We start from the raw sequence: 22,105 nt of genomic DNA on the forward strand, positions 1-22,105 counted from the left end.
CACAGAGAGGACCGCCCCTTTATGCCGTTCTCTCTCCTCATTGGATAAAGGTTGTAGGATACAAGGAAAGTTTTCTCCTGGGCTTACAGCAGAGCAGAGTGACTGACAGACCCGTGTTTCAGACCAAACACTCCATATAAGTGATTGCTGTCGGAAGATATAACTATTTAAGACTTATATTAACACAAATATTCCACTTACTTCTGCTTTAAGACTATAAGGATTATGGTAATGGGCCAATTTGCCAAAATGTTGAATTATCCCTTTAAGCAAATTGCTCAGTGGTGATTCAAATATTTATAAGTATTATATCAATTAATAATAGATGCACTAAATAAATCGTTACACATTTCTCTCCTCTACATTAGCGGCATCAGACAGAGACCAACCGTCGCCTACATCACGGAGACGTTTAGATCCAAGAAGCATCCAGCCGTCACTTCTCAGTCACAAATCAAGACTTGTATATAAATATATATATAATTTATAATAATATATAATTTATATATAATAATTTATATATTAAAAAAATGCTAATACCGTAGTTGTTTAATTGAAATGCAGCTCAAAGTGATTTAGAGGGGAAAAAATTTAAGCACCAAGCCGTTCACATTTCACAAAAAGAGAAAACGATTATGAAATGTGTCAAAAAACTACAATTTTTAGAGTTTTTTGTGTGGATTTAAAATAACTTTTAAGAAACTGGGGTGAACTTGTTACATTTGGACAGAGCAGCGTTTGCTGTTGCCCAGTTTCCTGTCTTTATTTTAAGCTAAACTAAGCTAAGCTAACTGTGGACTCGACTGTCCATTATCCAGCTTCTCATAAGCAGCCAGAAAGTAAATTTCTAATAATGTTGAAGGCTGCCTGCAACAAGTGATTATTGATTATTTTAACTTGTTTGTTTTCTGCACGATGCTGCAAATTAGTGAAAGGTGCTCGTTGTACTTTACCAAAGTTTAACAGTGATATTTTCAAAAGTCTAAAATATAAACTTTGTCAAAAGAAAGTCTGACTTTCTAACTTTTGAGCACTTCCTTAACTTTTACCACCGAAACAAAGAAGTTAGATAATCTTAGGAGAGTGTTGACAGGAAAGCAAACAGGGCCATGGCGGTTAACCTGTGGCACTGTCACATTTGCATGTCAGGTTTTTTTTTTTTTTTTAAGTCAGACGTGCCGGGGCCACACGCCAGGGAAATTCTCAACGTTACAACCACATGGCTCCTGAAGCTGAAGGCACCGCACGCCTCATCATCTCTAGACTCTGCCCCCGCCACAGTTACACTCAACAACTCTGCATCTCTGAGCAGGAAGAGGTTCTTGTTTTATTTTTTACCGCCGCACCTTTGCCCCAGAAGCTCCATGTGTGGTGGCAGCAAAGCGCTTACTGGCATTCCTGTAAAAGTGTTATTACCCTGGAGGAGCCCCGGGCTGCAGAAGTGAAAGTCGAGTTGCACATTATGATGAATACAACAGAAATAGGAAGTACGACTGGCAGGAAGAGGGTGGTTTTTTTGTTTTTTCTGCTGAGCTTCAATATTTATTCCGTTTTTCACCAGTTACATAAGTTTATTGCAAATAAAACCTCTAAAAACAGAGAAAGTCAATGTAGTTTGGTCTGTAAAAAAGGACATGAAACTGAGAGAGAGGGATGTAGCTAAATCAGACCAGATGAACAGATGAACAGTCAGATCAATATTTTATTTGTTATTCCCAACAGAAGCGTTTTGTTCAACCAAAGAGCTCAAAGCAGATCTCCACAAACTCCACCATGGCAGATTTCCGCAGTTTTATGGAAGCTGTACAGTCATAGGCCAGAAGTCTGAGCAACTATTTACAGTTAATGATGCCGGCTACCTTTAGCTGAGAAAGCAGCACACTCCCGTTTTGGAAATCTAACGCAACAGACGTTAGTAAAAGATGGAAAAAAGAGTGAGAGCTGCATGTTTTGCGTTTTGGCATCCGTGGACCGGGTTTGTAAGGCGAAGAAGGCTTTGCCCCTGACGTTAATGCATCTGTGGTGAGCACCGAGCGAGCGTAATGGACATGCAGAAAGGCATTACAGAACATAACACCACACATTATATACTATACATACATCTGAACAAAATGTAGATACGTGTACAAATTCAAAAGGCAAAAATCCATCCTTTCAAATACCTGTTTATAAATTATACTGCTTCAAATGGATTAGTTTAAAACTCCCTCTGTTTACTGGCCTCTGATCTCCAAGTTGCATTGTTGTTGTTGTTTAGGTGTTTAGTCATCAGACAGAAATAACGCTATAACTCAGAAGATTAAAGTATGATACAAAGTTAAATGGTGCATTCAAAAGCTCCACGCACACATTTCAAACATTCGGTCATCAGTTGTTGTTAAATCCAGGTAGTTTGGTTGAATGACTATTATCTGATTAAAATCTTTTTTCATGTCACACAGTTAAAAACTCCAGCTCAAATCAAGACCTCCAACCCCCCTTATTCCTAGAGGTCGTTAGTTGGAATGAAATAAATAAATGACGGAGAAACGAGACCAAGGTGGATGATAATCAATGATAAGGCATTTCAACAAACCCATAACTTTCAGATTGGGATTCCTGATTAAAGAAACCGTGACTCATTTCAGCCCTAAATTGCAAACGCAGCTCACTACATGAAAGCTTGATCGTTAAAGATGTGAAAGACCCGGGTGTCGTGTTTACAGAGCTGGAGCAGATTAACCTGCATGTGCCAGTGTCTGAGGGGGGAAAAGACACCGAACCCCAAACTGCTCCAGATACTCAGATCAGCCCTCTGGGTATGATGTGTGTGTGTGTGTGTGTGTGTGTGTGTGTGTGTGTGTGTGTGTGTGTGTGTGTGTGAATGGACGAATGAGAGGCAGATTTTAAAAGTGCTTTGGATAAAAGCGCCGTAAAAACACTCATGTGTGATGGTGGAGCAATAAAAGTTGATCATGTCTGGGGTGACCCCGGCTCACATGGGAGGGAAAATAGAAGAAGAAGTAGAAGTAGAAAAAAAGAGGAGTGTAGTGTGTTTAGAAACCCAGGGGATGAGGAGACACCACTCCTCCGTTCTCCACCATGGCCGTGGAGATGGCGCGCAGGTTCTTGTAGAGTCGTCTGGAGTCGCTGGAGTGCAGCATCTTGACGTCCTGCATGATTCTGTCGTGGGCCTGAGGGACGGAAGGAGTTTGATTATTGACACTGGAGACTTTCTGGACCTAAGACTTTTGTAAAAATGCAGTTTAAAATAATTGATTTGTTCGCTTGAGCTTGAGTTCTTGGAAAGGTCACGGCGATAATAATAATAATCTGTGATTATCAATCGATGCAGGAGTCATAGCTGCAAAATGAATCACTACGACCTCCAATTTCATTTTGATATTTTCAATATCACACAGACTCATCGAAACAAGTTCTTTTCTCATCTTACTACTTCAAAACTACTTAAAAAGTATTCTCACTTTTATATTACTATATTTTCACTCTGAATTTATTGATCTTCATCAGTGTGTGTGTGTGTTTGTGTCTCACCTCCATACACCAGGTCTCACACAGCATCTTCTCGTGCTGAGCCGAGGCATGGCCCTGGGTGAGAGAACGTGAAGCTCTGCAGAGAGGAGGAAGAGAGAACACATGAGAAACGTCTCTTTAGTCTGCGTGGGTAGATCGAATGTGGAAACACAGGCCGCAATAGAAAGTGAGTTGGAGTGCAGGGGGCGAGAAGACGAAGAGGAGTGAGATACGAGCAAAAGAAACGGGGACAGAGTTTAAAGGTTGTGAAAAAAAAAAAAAAAAGCTGACTGTTTGTTCGGAGTTGAATGTTTGCTGTTACCTGGACAGGACGACCACCATGGCGTACAGGTCGATGGCGCAGTCGGCGACTCTCTTCAGCACAAACTGTTCGTCTGAAACAGGACAGATGTGAAAAGAGGTGACTAAACCTTTTACACCGGCACGAAACAAACATACCCAACAGCAGGAGGACACGGGGTGACTTCCTCCGGCCAAATCAAAAGCCCTCTTTGTTATCAAGGACTCAAAAAACAAATCTCAAACGTCTGAAATGACTCTACACCAAGCCGAGTGCCAGTCGTGAGGGGAATTCCCAACAGTTTGTTCTTTAATTCAATGGGCACATTGTACTTTCAAGCGCCCCCACACTTACCGATTATCTTCTTGCCGTGTTTTATCAGCAGCTCCTCAACGACGGCTCCGAACTGTTCGATGGCTTTCACTGTCTAGAAAAAATAAAACACACACGCACACACGCACAGAGACACGGATAACGATCAGAGAGAAACAGGAAAAACACCAAACTGTACATGAGCGATTGAGGGAAATAAAACTGAAAATTCAGTGGGTGTCGCGGGTCGCCACCCACTCACCCACTCGCTGGGGGGTACCCCAGGAAATCAGACACGGTAACGTACCAGTTCTCCGCTCTGTGCCAGCTCAGGATGCACCGTTCCCTGCAGCGTCAGACCTGTTCCCAGACCAGCCTTCCTGCAGAGTCAACAGAAGAACATTGTCACGTCAAGGTGGAGGAGGAAGTAGAGATATAGAAATACACTTCAACTCACTGACAGACACGTATGGGAAAAACAGCTCAACATCAATATGTCCTCCATGAGTTTCTGTCAAAACCACGATGATGCAGTTCAACTCCAGTGAAAACACACCTGCAGCCTCCAGATCAGCTAATCTGTCACATCACCAGATGGTTGAATGAAACATGCAGCTTGTTTTATCACCACTAAATGTCTCACCGCCACCAGCTCATGAGTCTGTGTTTTTCTCTCTCTCTTCTCTGGCTTTTTTAAATATTTTTTTTGGGGGGGGGGGCTTTTCATGCCTTTATTAGATAGAACAGTTGAGAGAGACAGAAAATGGGGAGGCAGAGAGAGGGGGAATGACATGCAGGAAAGCGCCGCCCAATGTGGGATACATGGGCGCCTGCTTAACCTCCTGCGCCACTCAACGCCCCTTTCTCGGGCTTTTTATGCTTTTATTTTGAAAGGACAGTTGGAGAGAGACAGGGAGAGAGAGAAGGAGGACCGACACACAGCAAAGGGCCTGTCGGGTGGAATCGAACCCAGTGTCGCTGCAGCGGGCGTGCTCTACTAAATGAGATGTGATCCTTTTTAGTTTATAATTTCCTCCATAAACACACCTGGAGACGGTGCTGTGACCGAACTGCAGCGGTTAGATGATTGGCTGTTTGCCTGTTTCAATGTCCCACATCCTTGAGTTTTACAGCTGCGTCTCAATAAACTAGAATATCATGGAAAATTACTGACATAAATAAACGTTTCCATCATATTCTAATTAATTGAGATGCACCTGTCCTGTACACTGCAGACATGTCCTGAGTCCATGCTTTAGGTTCACAGGAAAAACCCTGGTGTGTAAGATGACGTGCTCTCCAACCACATCAGAGTGTAAAAGCTTTTCTACTTAATCTGATCACCGCAATCAAACACTGGGTGAAAAGTCAGCCCCCCTGTATACGTGTTAATTGCTCACATGCAGAAAAAGCTGCACCCTGCGCAGACTGATGTGAGCGATCATCCAGCCAGGTGCTAGGTTTCTCACCCGAATCGAAGCGTGGAGTGCGTGAGAGCAGCATCAGGTTGTCAGCGCGTTCGGGAAATGTGTGTGAAGTTTGGTTGTTGTAACTGGCACCACAGGCCGGTGTGAACATAGAAAGATGTACAAGAAAGTGTGTGTATGATATGTGTGTGTGTGTGTGTGTGTGTGTGTGTGTGTGTGTGTGTGTGTGTGTAATCTTTCCGAGTTGTGTGTTGAAGGACCATGGGTACACAGAGACACTGAGAAACAGGTAGCTACGGTGCAATAAGAAAGACGGCACTCAAACGCAGCGTGTTTGCGGTATGAAGTTTTCAATCACAATAAAGGGATAGTTCAACATTTTGGCAAACTGGCCAAATTGTTTTTGAGGTAAATGCAGCTTACCGAAAAACTGCCCCTGACGGGAACGCGCATCTGTGGTTTTGCCTCTAAAACAACTATGTCTCATAGTGTCTCATAGTGTCTCATAGCGTGGTGAATGTGCAGGTCACAACTTGTCCACGACAGCGTTTTGGAGTTGTTGGATTGTGTATTTGATGAGTTTGATGAGGGAAACCAAGAAATCCCATGAGCCTTCGTAGCGTAGCTCTGAGCAGCTCACGGCTCTGCTCCGCCAATCTAAAAATAGCTTGCAGTGACAATTAAAGGTAACGAACCTACTGCAATGACTATAAGGATTATGGCAATAGGCCAATTTGCCAAAATGTTGAACTATCCCTTTAACATGAAGGCAGCAGGACGTTCTGCAGCAGTTGAGTGTGTTGTTAAAACACAACAAACAACAAACACTGGTCTACAAATCACTGAATGGTTTAGGTCCAGAATACATGAACGACATGTTAGTAGAGTATAAACCCAGTAGAGCTCTGAGATCTGGACTCAGGTCAGATAGTGGAGCTCAGAGTTCAAACCAGACACGGTGAAGCAGCGTTTAGCTGTTATGCTGCACACAACTGGAACAAACTACCAGCAGAACTGAAATCAGCCCCAACTGTGAGCACTTTTAAATCCAGGTGAAAAACATTACTCTTTTCATGTGCTTATGGCTGAGCTCTTTTTAATAACTTTAAACTTTATCTATTTTCTTTTATTTTACTTTTTTTTTTATTCTTCTTTGCTCCTTGTTTTAACTCTGTGTTTTTTTGTTTTTTGTTTTTATGCTGTTTTATGCTGTTCCTTTTTTAAAAATGTTTTGTCTTTATGTAAAGCACATTGAGTTGCCCTGGTATGAAATGCGCTATATAAATAAAGATGCCTTGCCTTGCCTTAAACAGTTCCTCAGAAGCAGTTTAAATTTAACTAACCAAAATAACACCTTTTTAGATTATAGACAAGATAACAGTCATCACCTCATCAGCTGTCGCTGCTCAGATATCAGTTGCAACTGTAACTGTGTGTGTGTGTGTGTTCTTGTACATGCTACGTTGTGAGGACCGGAAAGAGTTTTTAACCAACAGAGTGAGGACATTTTTGGGAAGTGAGGACATTTTGGCCGGTCCTCACTTTTTCCAAGGCCTGTTTGAGGGTTAAGACTTGGGTTAAGACGTTAGGTTATAATTAGGTTTAAATTAGGTTTAGAGTGATGGTTAAGTTTAGGCATTTGTTTTGGATGGCTATGGTTAGGGTAAAGGGCTAGGGAATATATTATGTCAATGACATGTCCTCACAAAGATAGATTTACAAGTGTGCAACCTTTTGGCTCTCTTTGTGATCTCTCCTGCGAGCATCCCTGCGTTGCCGAGCGGGTTCTTCAGGGCCTTCTGTAAACCTTTCAGCTGGTTGCCAGCGTTCTGGGAGGAAGCAGAGAAGAACCAACATGAGATAATCAACGGCCACTCCTTCCAACACGTCTCTCTTGATAACATGTTCCCGCACACACACACTTGATTTTCTGCCAAAGTTAGAACGGCTTTTGCTTCTTCTTCTTCTTTCTACATTCTCACTTTCCACCTGTATTAATCTTTCTATTTTGAAGTGCGTGAGATTGAACCATTCTGCATTCGGAGCGGAATTACAATCAGATGACGATCATGCTGCTTGGTCATCGTATTAGGAAACCGCACACATGCACACGCGGATGTTTTTCTCAAACTGTGGTTTATCTAATCGCAAAAAAGGAGACAACATATGAAGCCCCGTCAGAAGCGTTAAAAAAATATATATATATTACGAAATACACTGCAGCGGGCCGACATGACGGCTTCTACGTTCTTGACTCGCCTCAGACTCAGATAATTTCCAAGATGCAACACAGTCACACTGCTGTTGTTATTAGTAAAAAGATGTTTTTAAAAAATGAATGAATCTAGGATAAAACATTGAACGGCTCATGCATTTATCGCTGTGATCACTGGGCCGCCATGTGACGTATCACATGCAGGATTTAACCAGCATTAGTTAACGCTGTCTAAAGGTGAAGCTGTCTAAAAGTCTATGTCCTTTATCCCAGTAGCTGCATCTGAGGTGTATTTACCACCATCAAACTGCTGCTTCATTTTCTCTGCCTGTTATTTTTCATTTGATTTGCAGTGGCTTGTGGTAACTTGACCTACTTTTTACTGAAAGACTTCAAGTTACTACGATCGTTTCACAGAACTGTTTTGTTCGTCTTGAGAGGCAAAGAGAGAGACGAGTCTTTGCATTGTGAAACGGAAGAGATTGACAAACCAAACAAGATGTGTAAAATAGGAACAAGGAAGTGGGTGCTCGATCGGCCATTAAAAAAAAAAAAACGTCAAGACGCAGCAGTGTCTTGTTAAGTCATGTAGGAAGTCCTGCTGAGTTTTCGACATGCAGCCATCACTTCCTCTGTACTGAGCGTCTTGTGTTTTTCCACGCAAGACGTTATCAGAACACTGCCGCGCCGCCGCTCGTTCTGAGGAAAACAAATCAAAAACAACAGTGGTGGTGGTGGTGGTGGTGGGGGAGGGGGGGTTCGTTTTGTTACCTGGAAACCGTTGAGGGCCACGAAGAGACGCAGGATGTCGTTGGTGCCCTCGAAGATGCGGAAAATCCTCAGATCCCTCATCACTCTCTCCACCCCAGAGTCCTGAGGGAAACAGATTAACGGGAAAAATCAGGATGTTCCTCCTCTTCTCCAACTGAATCCTGTGCAAGCTGCAGAAATAACCCTAAACATAAAGCACTGACAATGCACTGAAGCTCACTCTTTATTTCAGACTGTGAATTCTGTGGTAAAGCTGTCAGTTGAGCATAAGCCTGTGATGCTTATCTAAGAAACTTTTCTTATCGGTTTCTCACACAAGTTCAAATAAGGTGGCAAAAACTCAATCTGCACACACACACACACAATAATGGAGACAACCACCGTTGTACTTTTCAAAGCCACAGTGCAAGGCGCCAGAGGTATTTTTAAGGCAGAGCAGATGAGACATTCTGTCCAGAAGAGCAGAAATGAAAAATGCATCTGGCGCCTTTCTGACTGCACTTCCTCAGCGAGATGAAACCCTGAGTCAAAATGCACTCTGCGTGCAGAACTAATCAAAGTCTGCTCCATCAGCGTGTGTTTTCCCACCCCATCTCTCTTTTACATCGCTCCGACCCAACGACTCATTTCACATTCAGCTCAGGGAGGAAACGGACAAAGTGACAGACGCACTCTCTGTTCAGGTTTGGACTGAGCTCTGAGGAGGTTTTCAAATTGTGTTGTGTTGTTGAGCTAAATAACATTAAATTGTTCAGGATACTTCGCCCCCCCCCCGTGTTAAGTGCTTGCAGAACGCAAATCTTTGCACCAAGGCTGCTGCCACCTCTGCAGGAACGTCTTCAAAGAGTTTTGGTTCAAGTTTGCACAGGCTGAACATGGGAACCCAATTTTTGTTTTGCTTGTTTGTCTGATTTTCTCTGTTTTATGTCCTGTCAGGTGTACTTTTGTTATATCTCTGTTTTGTTTCTGTTCTTGTTCTTCTTTCTTTCTCTAAAAAATGAAATGGAAAGTTCAATAAAAAAAAATTGATCACAAAAAAAGAAGTGTTTTGGGAACTCTTTCTCAAAGCAGCAGCAGCAGCAGCAGCAGCAGCGGTGGTGGTGGCGGTGGCGATGCGTCTGTGTTTTCGAGAGGCCAGCCTCCTGGATGATTTGTCTATTTTAAGAACCACAACATTATTGTTTACACAGCTCACGCCCACGTAGTTTCACCTAGCTCGCACCGGTCTATTCTTGATTTTTTTTTTTTTTTTTACCCAATGAAACTGTAAGCGTGGTTTTTAGTATTTTCTGAGAAGTCTCATGTATCAGCAATGTGAGTCAATACCACAGTGGTAAAACAGCCCAGAGCAGAGGTGGCCATACATGTGTGTGTGTGTGTGTCTGTGTGTGATTGCACGCACACATAAATATTATGTAAATCACGATTTAATAAAAATAACACTATGGCCGAGCGCAATATCCGAATCCAAATATATTTTGATGAGGTTATAATGTGTCAGGACGCTGTCGTGACTTGTTAGCACCTTAGATGTTGAGTCACTACGGTCAGTTAATAAATAAATAACTAGTTCCGAGATACATCGTAGTGTCAATGTTGTGTAGAAATAAGACGTTACATAAGACGTTAAATAAATAATTTATGTTCAAGTCAGTGCAAATAAAGAACTGGAAACATGTCAGTTCAGTACACAGCGTGTGGTGAAGCAGGAAAAACAGTTCCTCACACATATACACATTGTACCAGGAACTGAAGAAGATCAATCCTGTTTGATTTTCCACTGTATACATTGATCAAAGGCCGATTAAGCAATCGAAGCTCTGTTTGAGACAATAGAGACACTGTCCTGTTGTCTTACACAGTCCTGCTGCTATGATACTCCTGGTATGTGGTGCACGCCGACTGTTGTGAATGAGCAGTTGTAGCGGCGCTGAAAACCATTTCCTAATAGCTTGTTGCGAGGTTGGCACGGATCCTGTCCCCAGAGCTCAGACCTCAGCAGCCGGGGCACAGGAAATGCTGGTTAAGTAGCACGTTTCTAAAGTGGGTCTGGAAAGGATCTGCTTTGTGTGTGTGTGTGTGTGTGTGTGTCGCGGTCAAAAACACTTGTTAAATTCCAGAGCTATTTCCACCCTGGCTCATCAAACTAAATGATACGTGAGTTTCTTGGAGGATTGTTGGGCTGAAAAAGTGTCTCGACTCCAAGAGGAGGGAGGTCAGGAAGTTTGGTGCAGGTTTATTTTTTGCTCTTGATTCCTGCAGTTAAAAAAACAACAAAACATGTGGATATCACAGATTTCTGCTTTTATTCCTCTCGAGAAGTTGACTCATGACCTTAATCACAAATCGGACAAGTTTTGGAGGATCTGGGAACCATTGCATTCTTTCTTATAGAAGCTATAACTCATTATCTGTCCGTGGAAGATGAGGACTGTTTCATTTATTTCATGTATGTTTCTTTTTATGTTTTGTTGTCTGTTTTGTTTTGTTCTGTTCTATTGTTTTTACTCATAAAATTGAAAAACCAATAAAAAGAGAATTAAAAAAAACAAACAGGTCCCGTTCCTAAAAAGATTCCTAAGCTTTGCTAAAAGTCCATTCACTCACATTTACATTGTTAAAATAATTGTATTGCATGTACTCTGCAACCTCTGTTTTCATATTCAACACCACGGTGTAACAGCTGTCAACAAACGTGCAGCATTGCAAATGTCATCTTCATGCTCAACAGGATGTGGACTGAGCACTCACCTTCATGAAACCCATGCCGCCCATAACCTGAATGCACTCGTCAGTCACGGTCCATGCCGCTTCCTGTCACATAAGAAGGGGGGGGGGGGGGGGGACACGTAACCACTTTAATAAAATGTGAAAATGTCTCAAGACGTCTGCTTCCCCTAATGGTCTCGTCTTCAGCTTTCCACAGAATAAGGAACATCATAAATGTTATGACAGATGTGCAGCCTTTATCAGCGCACCGGCTTGTGCAAGAAGTTATTAACTACATATATACAGTATATACGAGAGAGATGCAAAACTTTTTTTATATTTTATATTATGCAGTTAAACAGAGGAGGATTATAGAATATTTGGCTGGAAAAGTTTGATTTGTTTTTTCATTACACCTCTTATGGTAAGTGCAATAAATGGGACAGTCTGTGCTAGGGCTGAAACGATTCATCGAGTTATTCGATTAACTCGATTACAAAAATGGCTCGAGGCAAAAAACTCTGCCTCGAAGCATCGTTATATTCCTATGACGCGCAGCGATCTCGCGCAGGGATATTGTTCCACACACCACACTAGCGCGTAATACACTCGGCGCGATGGTGGAGAGTCGGGATGTCCGTAAACGGCAGAGATAATCTTAAATTTGGGATTATACATACTCAAAAAGGAAGAGGACAAGGTGCAGTGTGTCTACTGCAGCGGCGCTGGCACCCGTACTCCCCCCCGCCCCCTCCGCTCCGCTTCCCTCCGCTATAAGCACCACAGCTCTCCCAGACCGTCATGTAAACCTACCGTAACTTCTCAAAAAAAAAAAAGAAGCCGTGTCAACAGACTCCGGTCTCCTGTGCTGGACCGCGTCTGGCTGCAGGTTTGAGCAAATAAAAGCAAGTTCCTCTTAAAGCCCGTTTGAGCAGTTTGCTACGGTTCTCAAAGACCCGACCCGGTCCAATCCACAGGTGTTAAATTTGATATTGTTAACCTGTTTGGCTTGATATTTTATATTCTTTGGGTCAGGTAAATTTCAGAAGGAGCAAATGTGCAATCCTTATTTGTAAGGTAACTGTGTTGTTACCTACTTGTTGGCACTTGCAATAAATGGGCTTTTTGGAGCCAATAAAAAAAGCCAAATGCTTGATCATTCAAAGCCACATAATTTTTGTTGTTTTGGTTGTTTAAAAACGCAAAAAAAAATTATCCGATTAATCGATTAATCGATTAATCGATAGATAAAGTGCTAGATTAATCGATTACAAAAAGAATCGATAGCTGCAGCCCTAGTCTGTGCAAATGTGTGCAATACTGTCCACAAATGCTCTTTTTATGCATTTTTCAATGTTTTCTTTATAAACTGACTGGATGATTGTGGTGTATTTGTTTGCTTCTTTCATTCAGGCATTGTACTTTGTGCAATGACAATAAAATCTTATCTATCTAAAATCAAATTCTCTCAATCATAGGAACAGTGCGGAAACATGAATGCAGGTCGCTCCCAAATTTTTCGGTCTTGCCCAAAAATTCAAACTTTTTGGGGTAATGTATGTATGACTGAGACACTCAATTCTTAACAATGTGATGGTCATCTATTTTTGTGTCGAGAATGTGATTATTAAAAACGAGTGGTATCTATGTAAAATACTGTTGATGGCTTGTTAAAAAAAAAACTATAACATAATGCTGGTATAAAACTCTCCAAGCCTTAATAAATGGATGGACAGAGTGAAGGAAATGTGTTTAATGGAAATGATGACTTTCTCTCTCTGATGTAGAGAGGAGAGACCTCTGCTTGGATGCTACACATTAACAATTAAAGACACTGGATATTATAATAATATTATCCACAGAGGAGCCTCCACTTTTTTGTCTGTTTTTCTTTGTGTAATTTTCCTTGACAGCTTGTTGTCAGCTTGTTTCCCTTAAATTGAAAACACTAAATAAAAACGTTTTCTTTTTTTAAAGAAACAGTTTGTGTTCTTACGGAGGCAAAGATTTTGCTGATGGCGGCTTCAATCTGGAACTCGCTGGCTCCGCTGTCCATGTTGCCGCTGATCATGTAGGCCATCGACTGCACACACACAAACACACAGAAAATGCAGAGTCAGCACAGATCTATGACACCTTGGGAAGCTGCAGAGATTTTCTGCAACTGTGCAAAATAATGCCGAGATAACCCACGGCGACGATACGAGTGTAAAAGTGGTTTAACCCAATTCTAATAATGACAATTCATGCACAAAACATCCACACTCAGCAAATGAATAGGGTTTTTCTTTCAGGCTGGGGAATTTGTGTTTCTTTTCACACACAGGCTTTACAGTAAGTGTAACCCAGCGGCATGCCACAGCAACACAAACATTTGATTACGATGCTGCACTGAGGTGTTTGTGGGTAAAACAGGAAATTACACCTGATGCTGTGAGATAAATGGCATTATTTAGAGCAACACCCCACTTTCGTTAAAACGTCTCCGTTTCCATTAAACGCTGAGAGACAAAGGTGATGCAACGCCAGAGAGAACGGGATCCGAAATCCTCACCTCGGTGACGTACTGCAGCATGGCCATGCGCGCCATCTTCTCCTGGATCGCCCCGTAGGTGTGGATCTTGCTCCCGAACTGGGTTCTGTTGGCTGCGTGGTCCACCTGAGGGAAAAGGAGCAAAAAAATCTTCATCACAGGATCTAAAGTAAACGCATCACTCCTTATAATAACACAAGAGATCACACATTTTGTCTCCCATTCACACGCTTCTCCCACTCATCTTAGAAAATATTGAAGACAGGGATCGTCTTGAACTTCTTAAAAGGTTTAAATGTTCTCTGTTATCACATATAAGCCAAAACAACAAAATCTGGATGTGCTTTTTTGGAATTAAGAGATGTGAATATTACAGTTTGCAGCAACACAAAACGCATACAAGCCATTCAAGAGTTTACAAGTTAAGTTTAGTTTAGTTTATCTAGTTAAGATAAACAAAACTAAAGTACATAAAAGAGTGAGTCCCGGGGCGGTGTTTAGCTCAGTTGGTAGAGCACCCGCCCCATGTGTTGAGGGTATAGTTCTCACTGCAGGCGGCCCCGGTTCGAATCACGCGTCAAACGGTCCTATCCTGCGTGTCATTCCCCCCCTCTCTGCCTCCCGTTTCCTGTCTCTCTCTGAACTGTCCTGTCCATTAAAGGCGAAAAAGCCCCTAAAAATATATAAAAAAAGAAAAAAGAGTGAGTCCCATTTACTGTGAGTGGAGCGACAGTGGGACAGTAATTTTAAATTTAGTATTTAAATTCAGAAATGTTCAATATTCCAGCTTCTCTATGTTTTACTTTAATTGTTGGGTTAGGGTTAGGTTCAAATTATTATTATTTTCTTTTTTTTGCTTGCTTTTAGGCCTTTAATTGATAGGACAGCTGTAGAGCGACAGAGAGAGGGGGAATGATACGCAGCAAAGGGCCACAGGAGGAATCAGACCAGGGCCGCTGCAGAGAGAACTATAGCCTCTATGGCGGTGTTTTTCAACCTTGGGGTCGCGACGACTGGAATTCAAATAGGGTCGCCTGAAATATCTAGCAATTGATTGAAAGAAATCTTGATAAAAATATTTTTTAAACTAATTATTATTCTTTTTTAAATTATGATTAAAAACACCACACAAAATCTGTAACAACTGTATTCTATAATTTAACTTCCTCAAATATAAATCGAGTTCAAATAAAATGCAACATCTTGGCCACAATCACGTGACTGCACAAGTGACCGCTACTTAAGTTGTGATACTGTTCACTGTGATACTTTCCATCTTTCAAATCTTCACTGGCCAGTTTAAAATGCTGCTGCATAATTCATTGTTTGAGAGATTGTTTGTTCAGTATTCATTTTCAGCCTTGTAAATACATGCTGGCCTAACTGTTACATGTATATCCTGATCAGGGGAAATAAAATGTCACTTTATGCACTAATCTGGCTACTGTGTATTTGCAACAAAGTGCATGATCAAAAACGAATTCTAGAAAAGAAATTTGTGATGTCAAACTGGGGTCACAAGCCAAACAAGGTAGGGAACCACGTCTCTGTGGTGTCTGCTCTACCCACTGAAGTAAACGCTGCCCCAAATTCTCTTTCTTAATTCATTTTGCAGCGATAAACAAGAAGAGCAGCAGCTGCAGCAGCCTTTAGTACCTCAGACTGTTCTTATTCCCATGAACGTTGTAATGAAAACGGATTTATCATTTTAAAAAATCCTTTTTGGGTAAAGTCTCATGTGTTGAAATGTTAACGTTGGTCACCGCTTTACCAAAAGATTACAAGGCTGATTGTTCCACTGTAAAATTAGTCACAGTGTCTGAAAGATGATGCAACAGCCAAATAGTGTCTAATTGTGTCAAATATCAAGCTGCTGCCTGTGCAACAGCATCTGCAACAGTATGCAAAGACTTTAACAGGGTATATACAGGAATCTTGAAGTTAATTCTAATACCTTTTTAAGACTTTTTCAAGACCTTCTCAACATTTTTTAACACCTCACCGCCGCTTCAAGCTGTAACCACTTACATCAGTGACACTTTTAACTGAACAGCTTTAGTCTGTGATAAAGACTATAGACCACTATGATACAACAGAATTAAAAAAAGGCTGGGATAATAAATCAAAGGCAAAGTTTATCAAAAAAAAACATTGCTCAACTCTCAAAAAAACAAAAACAACAATCTTCTTTTCTTTTTCATGAACCGGTTCATCTTTGTTTTTTAATAAAACAAATAAATTCACACACTTCCGCAATGTTTTTTACAACTCAAACTCTTGGACAGCTAATTCAAAAAAAATATCTTCAATATTTAAGACTTTATAAAGTTGTGAAAAGACTTTTTAATACTTTTTAAGGGTCTTAATTTTCCCAAAATTGATTTATCACCTTTTAATACTTTTCAAGACCCCGCGGATACCCTGTTTAAAATGATTTCAAGTTAAGATAACGTGTGATCAGACGCTAAATGTTTGAGTAAACACACACACACACCAGCGCCAGAGCTCATTTTAGTCTTCAGCGTCTGTAACCTCGGCAGGACGTTGCATCGCAGACACAGCAGAAGCCAAAACTACAACATGGGGAATTTCCCACAAAGCCACAGCGAAGGAAACACAAGACTTGACATGAGGAAGAGGGGGGGAGAGGTGTAAGACAGACAACACACACAGAAAAAAAAAAGAGAGAGAGACCACGCAGCCGATACGACATCACAGAGGTGAAGCTGTGAACTCTAGGTAAATGTCTAATACGTGAGAAAAGCCCGGTGCCACCTTCCTCTCGCTCTCCGACGGCTGTTTTACTCACAGCCTTGGTGATGACTCCCTTCATGGTGCCGGAGAGGGCGGCCGCCATGCCGAAGCGCCCGTTGTTCAGGATGTTCATGGCCACCTTGAAGCCTCCGCCCACCTCGCCCAGCACGCAGTCGGCCGGCACGCGGACGTTGTCGAAGTACACCTCGGCCGTGTTGGACGCCTTGATGCCCATCTTCTTCTCCGGAGGGCCGCTGCAAAGTGAGATGAGCGGGGGACAAGAGAAATTGAGGAAGTTTTGATTTTAAAAAAAGGTTTGATTTCAACCTCAAACGACCACGGAGTCATTTAGAGCTGAGAAACATCACAGTTTAGTGACTCACGAGTCAGACAAGTAAAATAAAAAAGGCGTGCTCACTGTGTCACTCCTCCGAAGCTTCTCTCCACGACGAAGGCCGTGATCTTGTCCTTCATCTCCCCGGTCTTTGGGTCCTTCATGGGCGTCTTGGCAAACACGGTGAAGATCTCAGCCAGGCCTCCATTGCTGACAGGACAGAGAAGATACCAGATCAGGAGAGAAACACAAGCAGATTCTCGCCATCACACAGTGTCACTGGATGTTTTGATACAGTGCTGCCGCCTGGTGGTGACAGTAACAAAAAAAAACTCCTAGGTTATTGCGTCCTCTCACCTGATCCAGATCTTGCCTCCGCTCAGAGTGAAATATTTTCCACAGGGCGACTGGATGGCCGTGGTCTTGATAGAGGCAGCGTCAGAGCCGCTGGCTGGTTCGGTCAGACAGAAGGCGGCGATGTGTTCACCTGCACAGACAAACACACACACACACAAGAAAAAATTAAATAAACTGTTCTACATTTGCTTCAGTGAAACAATAGAGTGGAAACTTGTGTTTTTTTGTCCCTTGGTTGCAGAGCGACAGAGATATTGAACCAAATGTACAGGGCTGTCAGAACGGACTTCGCTATTCAACCAGAATTCAAAATGAGAACATTCGAATGGGGAAAACGGTTTGAACATGTGATTTCCACACGGACGCAAATTAATGTTGTGTCTTGCGACGTTAGGGGGAGTAAAGTTGTTTTTTTTTTAATTGTCCATTTATTCGGCTGGGGCAGTGCGCCTACGTGTTCCCACGCCTCACGCACACCTTTTTCCGTTTTTTATCGACCGATCCGCGGACCACTAGCGTGCCAATTCGTGGAGAGCGATCAGAACGGATCAACTGTGATCGGTTGCACAACTACTTATAATATTTCGATTTCTCTTAAAGTTTTATATTCAGTTGGTAAAACATAAGCGTGTTGCAAATGCTACAGAACAGATTTGGTTGGAATTCCCTTTAGTGAACGCGGGATGTAATAATAAGCTGGTATAGGTGTATATACCTAATGAGCTAAAAAAAACAAACCACAACAAAAAAAACATTATAAATTGAACATGATTCAAATATTTAACACGAGACGCATTAGAAATTCAAATCTGATTTGGGGGAAGATTGACAGCCCGACAGGAGAGTATAAAGAACCTGAGAGGCAGCAACCTATTGTTTTTGTTTCTGTCAACAAATCCTGTGAACACACAAAATCACATCCACAGAGCCTTTGTTTGTTTGTTTTTTGTAGGAAAACGCCACAGGCCACGTTTAAGAATAGATAGCTGAAGAGGGAAACGGCTCCAGGGAAGAAATAACATCACTTGTTCCAGACCAGCTGGGAACCTGATACTGGATTTAAGTTTTAACACACCGTTAAACATTTTGATATGGTTCATATGGATATGAGTTGGGGCAGCATGGGTTTACTGTTGGAAAATAAACACACTGCTCTCTGGTGGTCAAAATGTAGAATAGTGAAACTGGTTCACAACATATCTTTGGCTAACAACATACAGTGTAATATATGATATATAATAACAATAGATTTTCAGTCAGTCAGTTTACCAAGAAATAGTTCCCAACAAAGACACAGTATTGAGACTAGATTGGATTTGCTAACAATAATAAAAATATCTAATTCTGTAATAAAGGTGTTTTTTTGTTCAATTTACAACTAAAAATGGATATAAATGAAAATACTGACAGTGTAATATCAAGTGTCATTTTACCTGTAGCGAGCTTGGGCAGGTACTTCTCCTTCTGGGCTGGATTCCCAAAAAGCAGGATTCCCTTGAAGCCGATGGACTGGTGGGCGCCCAGGGTGATGCCGACGCCCAGGTCGTGACTCCCGACGATCTCGACCAAGCGGGCGTACTGTGAGGACGGATATCGTTGCATCAGACTCACTCATCATCTCTTGTGTTTCCAGAGATGTTAGAAGATACTTCCTAATGTGTAGCAGCGACTCAGTGAGCAGACGTACCTGTGTGTTGGTGAGGCCGAGGCCGCCCAGGTCGGCCGGCACCTGGAGGCCGAAGGCGCCCATCTCCTTCAGACCCTCCATGGTGTGATCCTCCACTTTCTCCAGCGCGTCATTCTTGGCAGGATCATTCACCTCCTGTTCACAGGGAGCAGGAACAAAATAAAGTGAGGGGACGGAGGCTAAGAGACTTGTATAAAGGCAATCAGCATGAAATCGGACAAACGTATCAATGTGGTTAAGCAGGTTCAGTTTTAAATTACCTCAAAAAACTTTGCACATGGGTCCACGAGCTCTCGAAGGAACTGTTCCTGCTCCTCGTTGAGGGCTACGAAAGAGATAAGAGTGACTGCACTGCAACTTCTACAGAGATATTTTGTGATTTTGTGAAAACAGCTATGGGAAAATATCAAGATGAAAGCCCTCTGAGTTACCTGAGGGGTAGGGAAACACTTGGGCCGTTGCGATCTGCCCCTTGAAGATGTTGACAGCAAATGATTTGGACTCCTGTGAAAAGTCAAGTCAAACGTGGTTAAACTGTTGACATTCTAGGTAATTTAATTTCATAGGTGTAAAGGATAGGCAAATATGAGCCTTGGGCTTCAGCCTATTCCCTTTTCGGTCACTGTATGATATTTTCTTTTTTGTGTGTGTGTGTGTGTGTGTATGGTTGCAATTGTGTATAATATGTTTTGTCTAAACTGTTCACACAAAATGGTTGATTTTGATGTTGGTGTTGTATGACCGAAATAAACAAATTTCAATTCAAATTCAACTCCTGATAACACAAACAGAGTATCCTACAGCTAAGTGAAAGCTGCCCTTGACTGTAAACTGTCTGTTCTCTTCATAAAACATGTGATTTCTTCAAAACATTTTGCATCTATATTTTTTTTTACATTTATGTTAATTAGCTTCACTTCTTTTGCCTTATTTACTGCTGATGAAACTCCATAATGATAAACGAGGTCAAAAGCTCCAGAGGAAACCTTTAATTCAGCAGATGTGAGTCACACAGTGATGTGTAGCCATGACGGCAAATCTGAACCCCTTTGTAAAATACTGTTTATAATAATAATAATATAAAAACATAATTATGAATTAACATACAGTAGCAACCGTCTTCTTTTCCGCTTTCGTGGCTGCTTCAGTGCCGACTGCTGCCGGCTTCTCCAACACCGCCTGAAGAGGAACAGCAAAACAGAAATTAGTTTGGAAACAGTTCATCAATTCATACAATAAAAACTGTAAGAAAATGAAATGATATTGTTGTTCTCATTTATTTTCTGTTTCTGCCGTCATAAAATGGGATGATTATGTAATCTGAATGAATCTTATGCTGGTCATGAGTCATAACGGAGCTGCTGAGCAACTGATAAAATCATTATTCTCACACAGATAAAAACAAACAAAGACACGGGTCATTAAAGTGTGCTCAGAAGATTTGGAAACAGAGTTATTTTTATTACACCACAATTACAAACAAAGGTCATCCTTTAGCAGGTGTAAATAAGCCCCACATAATTCACATATTTCCTGGTTGTAAAACAAGAAGCATGTTGGCTAAAATGTCGCAACGACTGAAATACAAGAATCTGTAAATAACTTTTAAGACTTTTTTTTTCCAGACTTCATCTCAGCAGATTTTACCAGTATTTTTTTTGTGTATTATGTCTTTAAAAAAAAGTCCTGTCTCTGCACTTGCCCTGGGGGCACTGAACAGGCTTTTGATTGTTTGTTCAAAAAGCCAAAGAAAGAATACCCCTACTTCTAGATGACATCCAGCTCATATGAGATAACTCCAGATATTGTAAGCTGAGTAAAATCCAATACTACATTAACATACACAAAAGTAATTACCATATAGTACAAATTAAGTACAACTAAGTAATAGATGATAAATGAACATGTGACAGATCAGCAGTGTTTGATATCTCCTGCCAACTGTGTGTCCTGCCTGATCCCTGTCCTGGACAACTGCGGTGTCACCCACATTCATGGTGTCACCTTTATCACCGAGTCACGTGACGGGTGAACTTTCACCCACTTCCAGCGGGAGGGGATGACAACGTTATGTCACCCGGACACAGAGCAACAATGCGAGCAAACATACACTAAAACTGTAAAATGCCACAATTATGTATATGTGACAACGTGCAAACGAGTTTCAACGTGAACAACATTGTAAAGTTTAATGTTTGCATACCTCGGCAGCTTGGCTTGCGTAAGGACGGGAGGCAATCACAGCCCTGGTCTGCCGCTGACCTCTGCAGCCCAGACAAGAAACCACAGGTCATACACAACGTTATTATTATTTCTTATTGATAGTATTTCATTATCGAGAGGAGACACTGGGCCCAATAATAGCAGCTCTTTTTAATGACTTACCCTGACAGCACGGGAGGGATCCGGAGGATAGTGCCACACAGTGCGGAAGACTGACTCACTTTACGAAGCAGCATGGTTATATTTTGTTCTGGAGAGGAAAAAAGAAACGTAATTCACCGCAGTTTAGCGAGATAACACAGAAGCAGGTTATCAAACCAGGGCGGTTAGCTAACGGTAAAAATAGCGGGCGGTGGAGCAGCTATGCTACGTGACTACGTTTTGTAACCTATGTTTGTAACTTGACCACTTTTGCTTCGGTGTTTCTCCTCTTTGCAGAATAAAAACCGACAAATGAGCATTAAAATATCTATAAACTTTCAACCGAAAATCAAAAACATCCGTTTTTCAGCCACACAGACCTGTTCACGTTGTGTTATAACACGTCCTTAACGACCTGGAGGAAGAAGCCGACTGACTGGTCCCCTACTGACCCGATTTTTCCTCTTCTGTTGTCGTTCTACCCGCGGTGCATCGTGGGAAATGTAGTTTTAGAGTAACAGAGCGGCTCGGGAGCCTTCTCCTAACTCCGGAAATGAAAAAAAAACTTTGAAAATATATTTATAAAACAATAAATAATAATAATAATATAAAAATACGATTTTATTCCAAATAATATAAATATAGTAAAACATGAATAAGTGATTATTGTGCTTCATGAAACACTGTTACTAATAATAACATGCTGCCATTTGTTTACAAATTTTGAGAGCTTTATGGTAAGGTCACATATCATTTTCAAAACATGACAACAATGGACAAACCTTTACATAGCTACGTGTGTGTTTGTGTGTGTATTTATATATTTTA

General features: G+C 41.6%; 1 protein-coding gene across 1 annotated transcript; it reads right to left on the bottom strand.

The window, feature by feature from the left end:
• Positions 1 to 1,684: 1,684 nt before the first annotated feature.
• acadvl (acyl-CoA dehydrogenase very long chain) lies at positions 1,685 to 21,749 on the bottom strand. The gene is made up of 21 exons (XM_085760316.1): positions 21,658 to 21,749; positions 21,299 to 21,386; positions 21,117 to 21,177; positions 20,021 to 20,092; positions 19,345 to 19,417; positions 19,174 to 19,238; positions 18,914 to 19,048; positions 18,660 to 18,804; positions 17,227 to 17,356; positions 16,954 to 17,079; positions 16,591 to 16,789; positions 13,803 to 13,907; positions 13,245 to 13,331; positions 11,291 to 11,353; positions 8,540 to 8,641; positions 7,285 to 7,382; positions 4,434 to 4,506; positions 4,169 to 4,241; positions 3,836 to 3,908; positions 3,535 to 3,610; positions 1,685 to 3,173 (listed from the first exon to the last, which is right to left on the bottom strand). The coding sequence occupies exons 2-21, from the start codon at positions 21,370 to 21,372 to the stop codon at positions 3,036 to 3,038; spliced, it is 1,968 nt and encodes a 655-aa protein (XP_085616442.1). The 5' UTR covers positions 21,373 to 21,386; positions 21,658 to 21,749; the 3' UTR covers positions 1,685 to 3,035.
• Positions 21,750 to 22,105: the final 356 nt, after the last annotated feature.

Source organism: Trachurus japonicus, chromosome 18 (genome assembly GCF_045865225.1).
Source record: "Trachurus japonicus isolate A0001 chromosome 18, Traja_1.0".
Taxonomy (NCBI): Eukaryota; Metazoa; Chordata; class Actinopteri; order Carangiformes; family Carangidae; genus Trachurus; species Trachurus japonicus.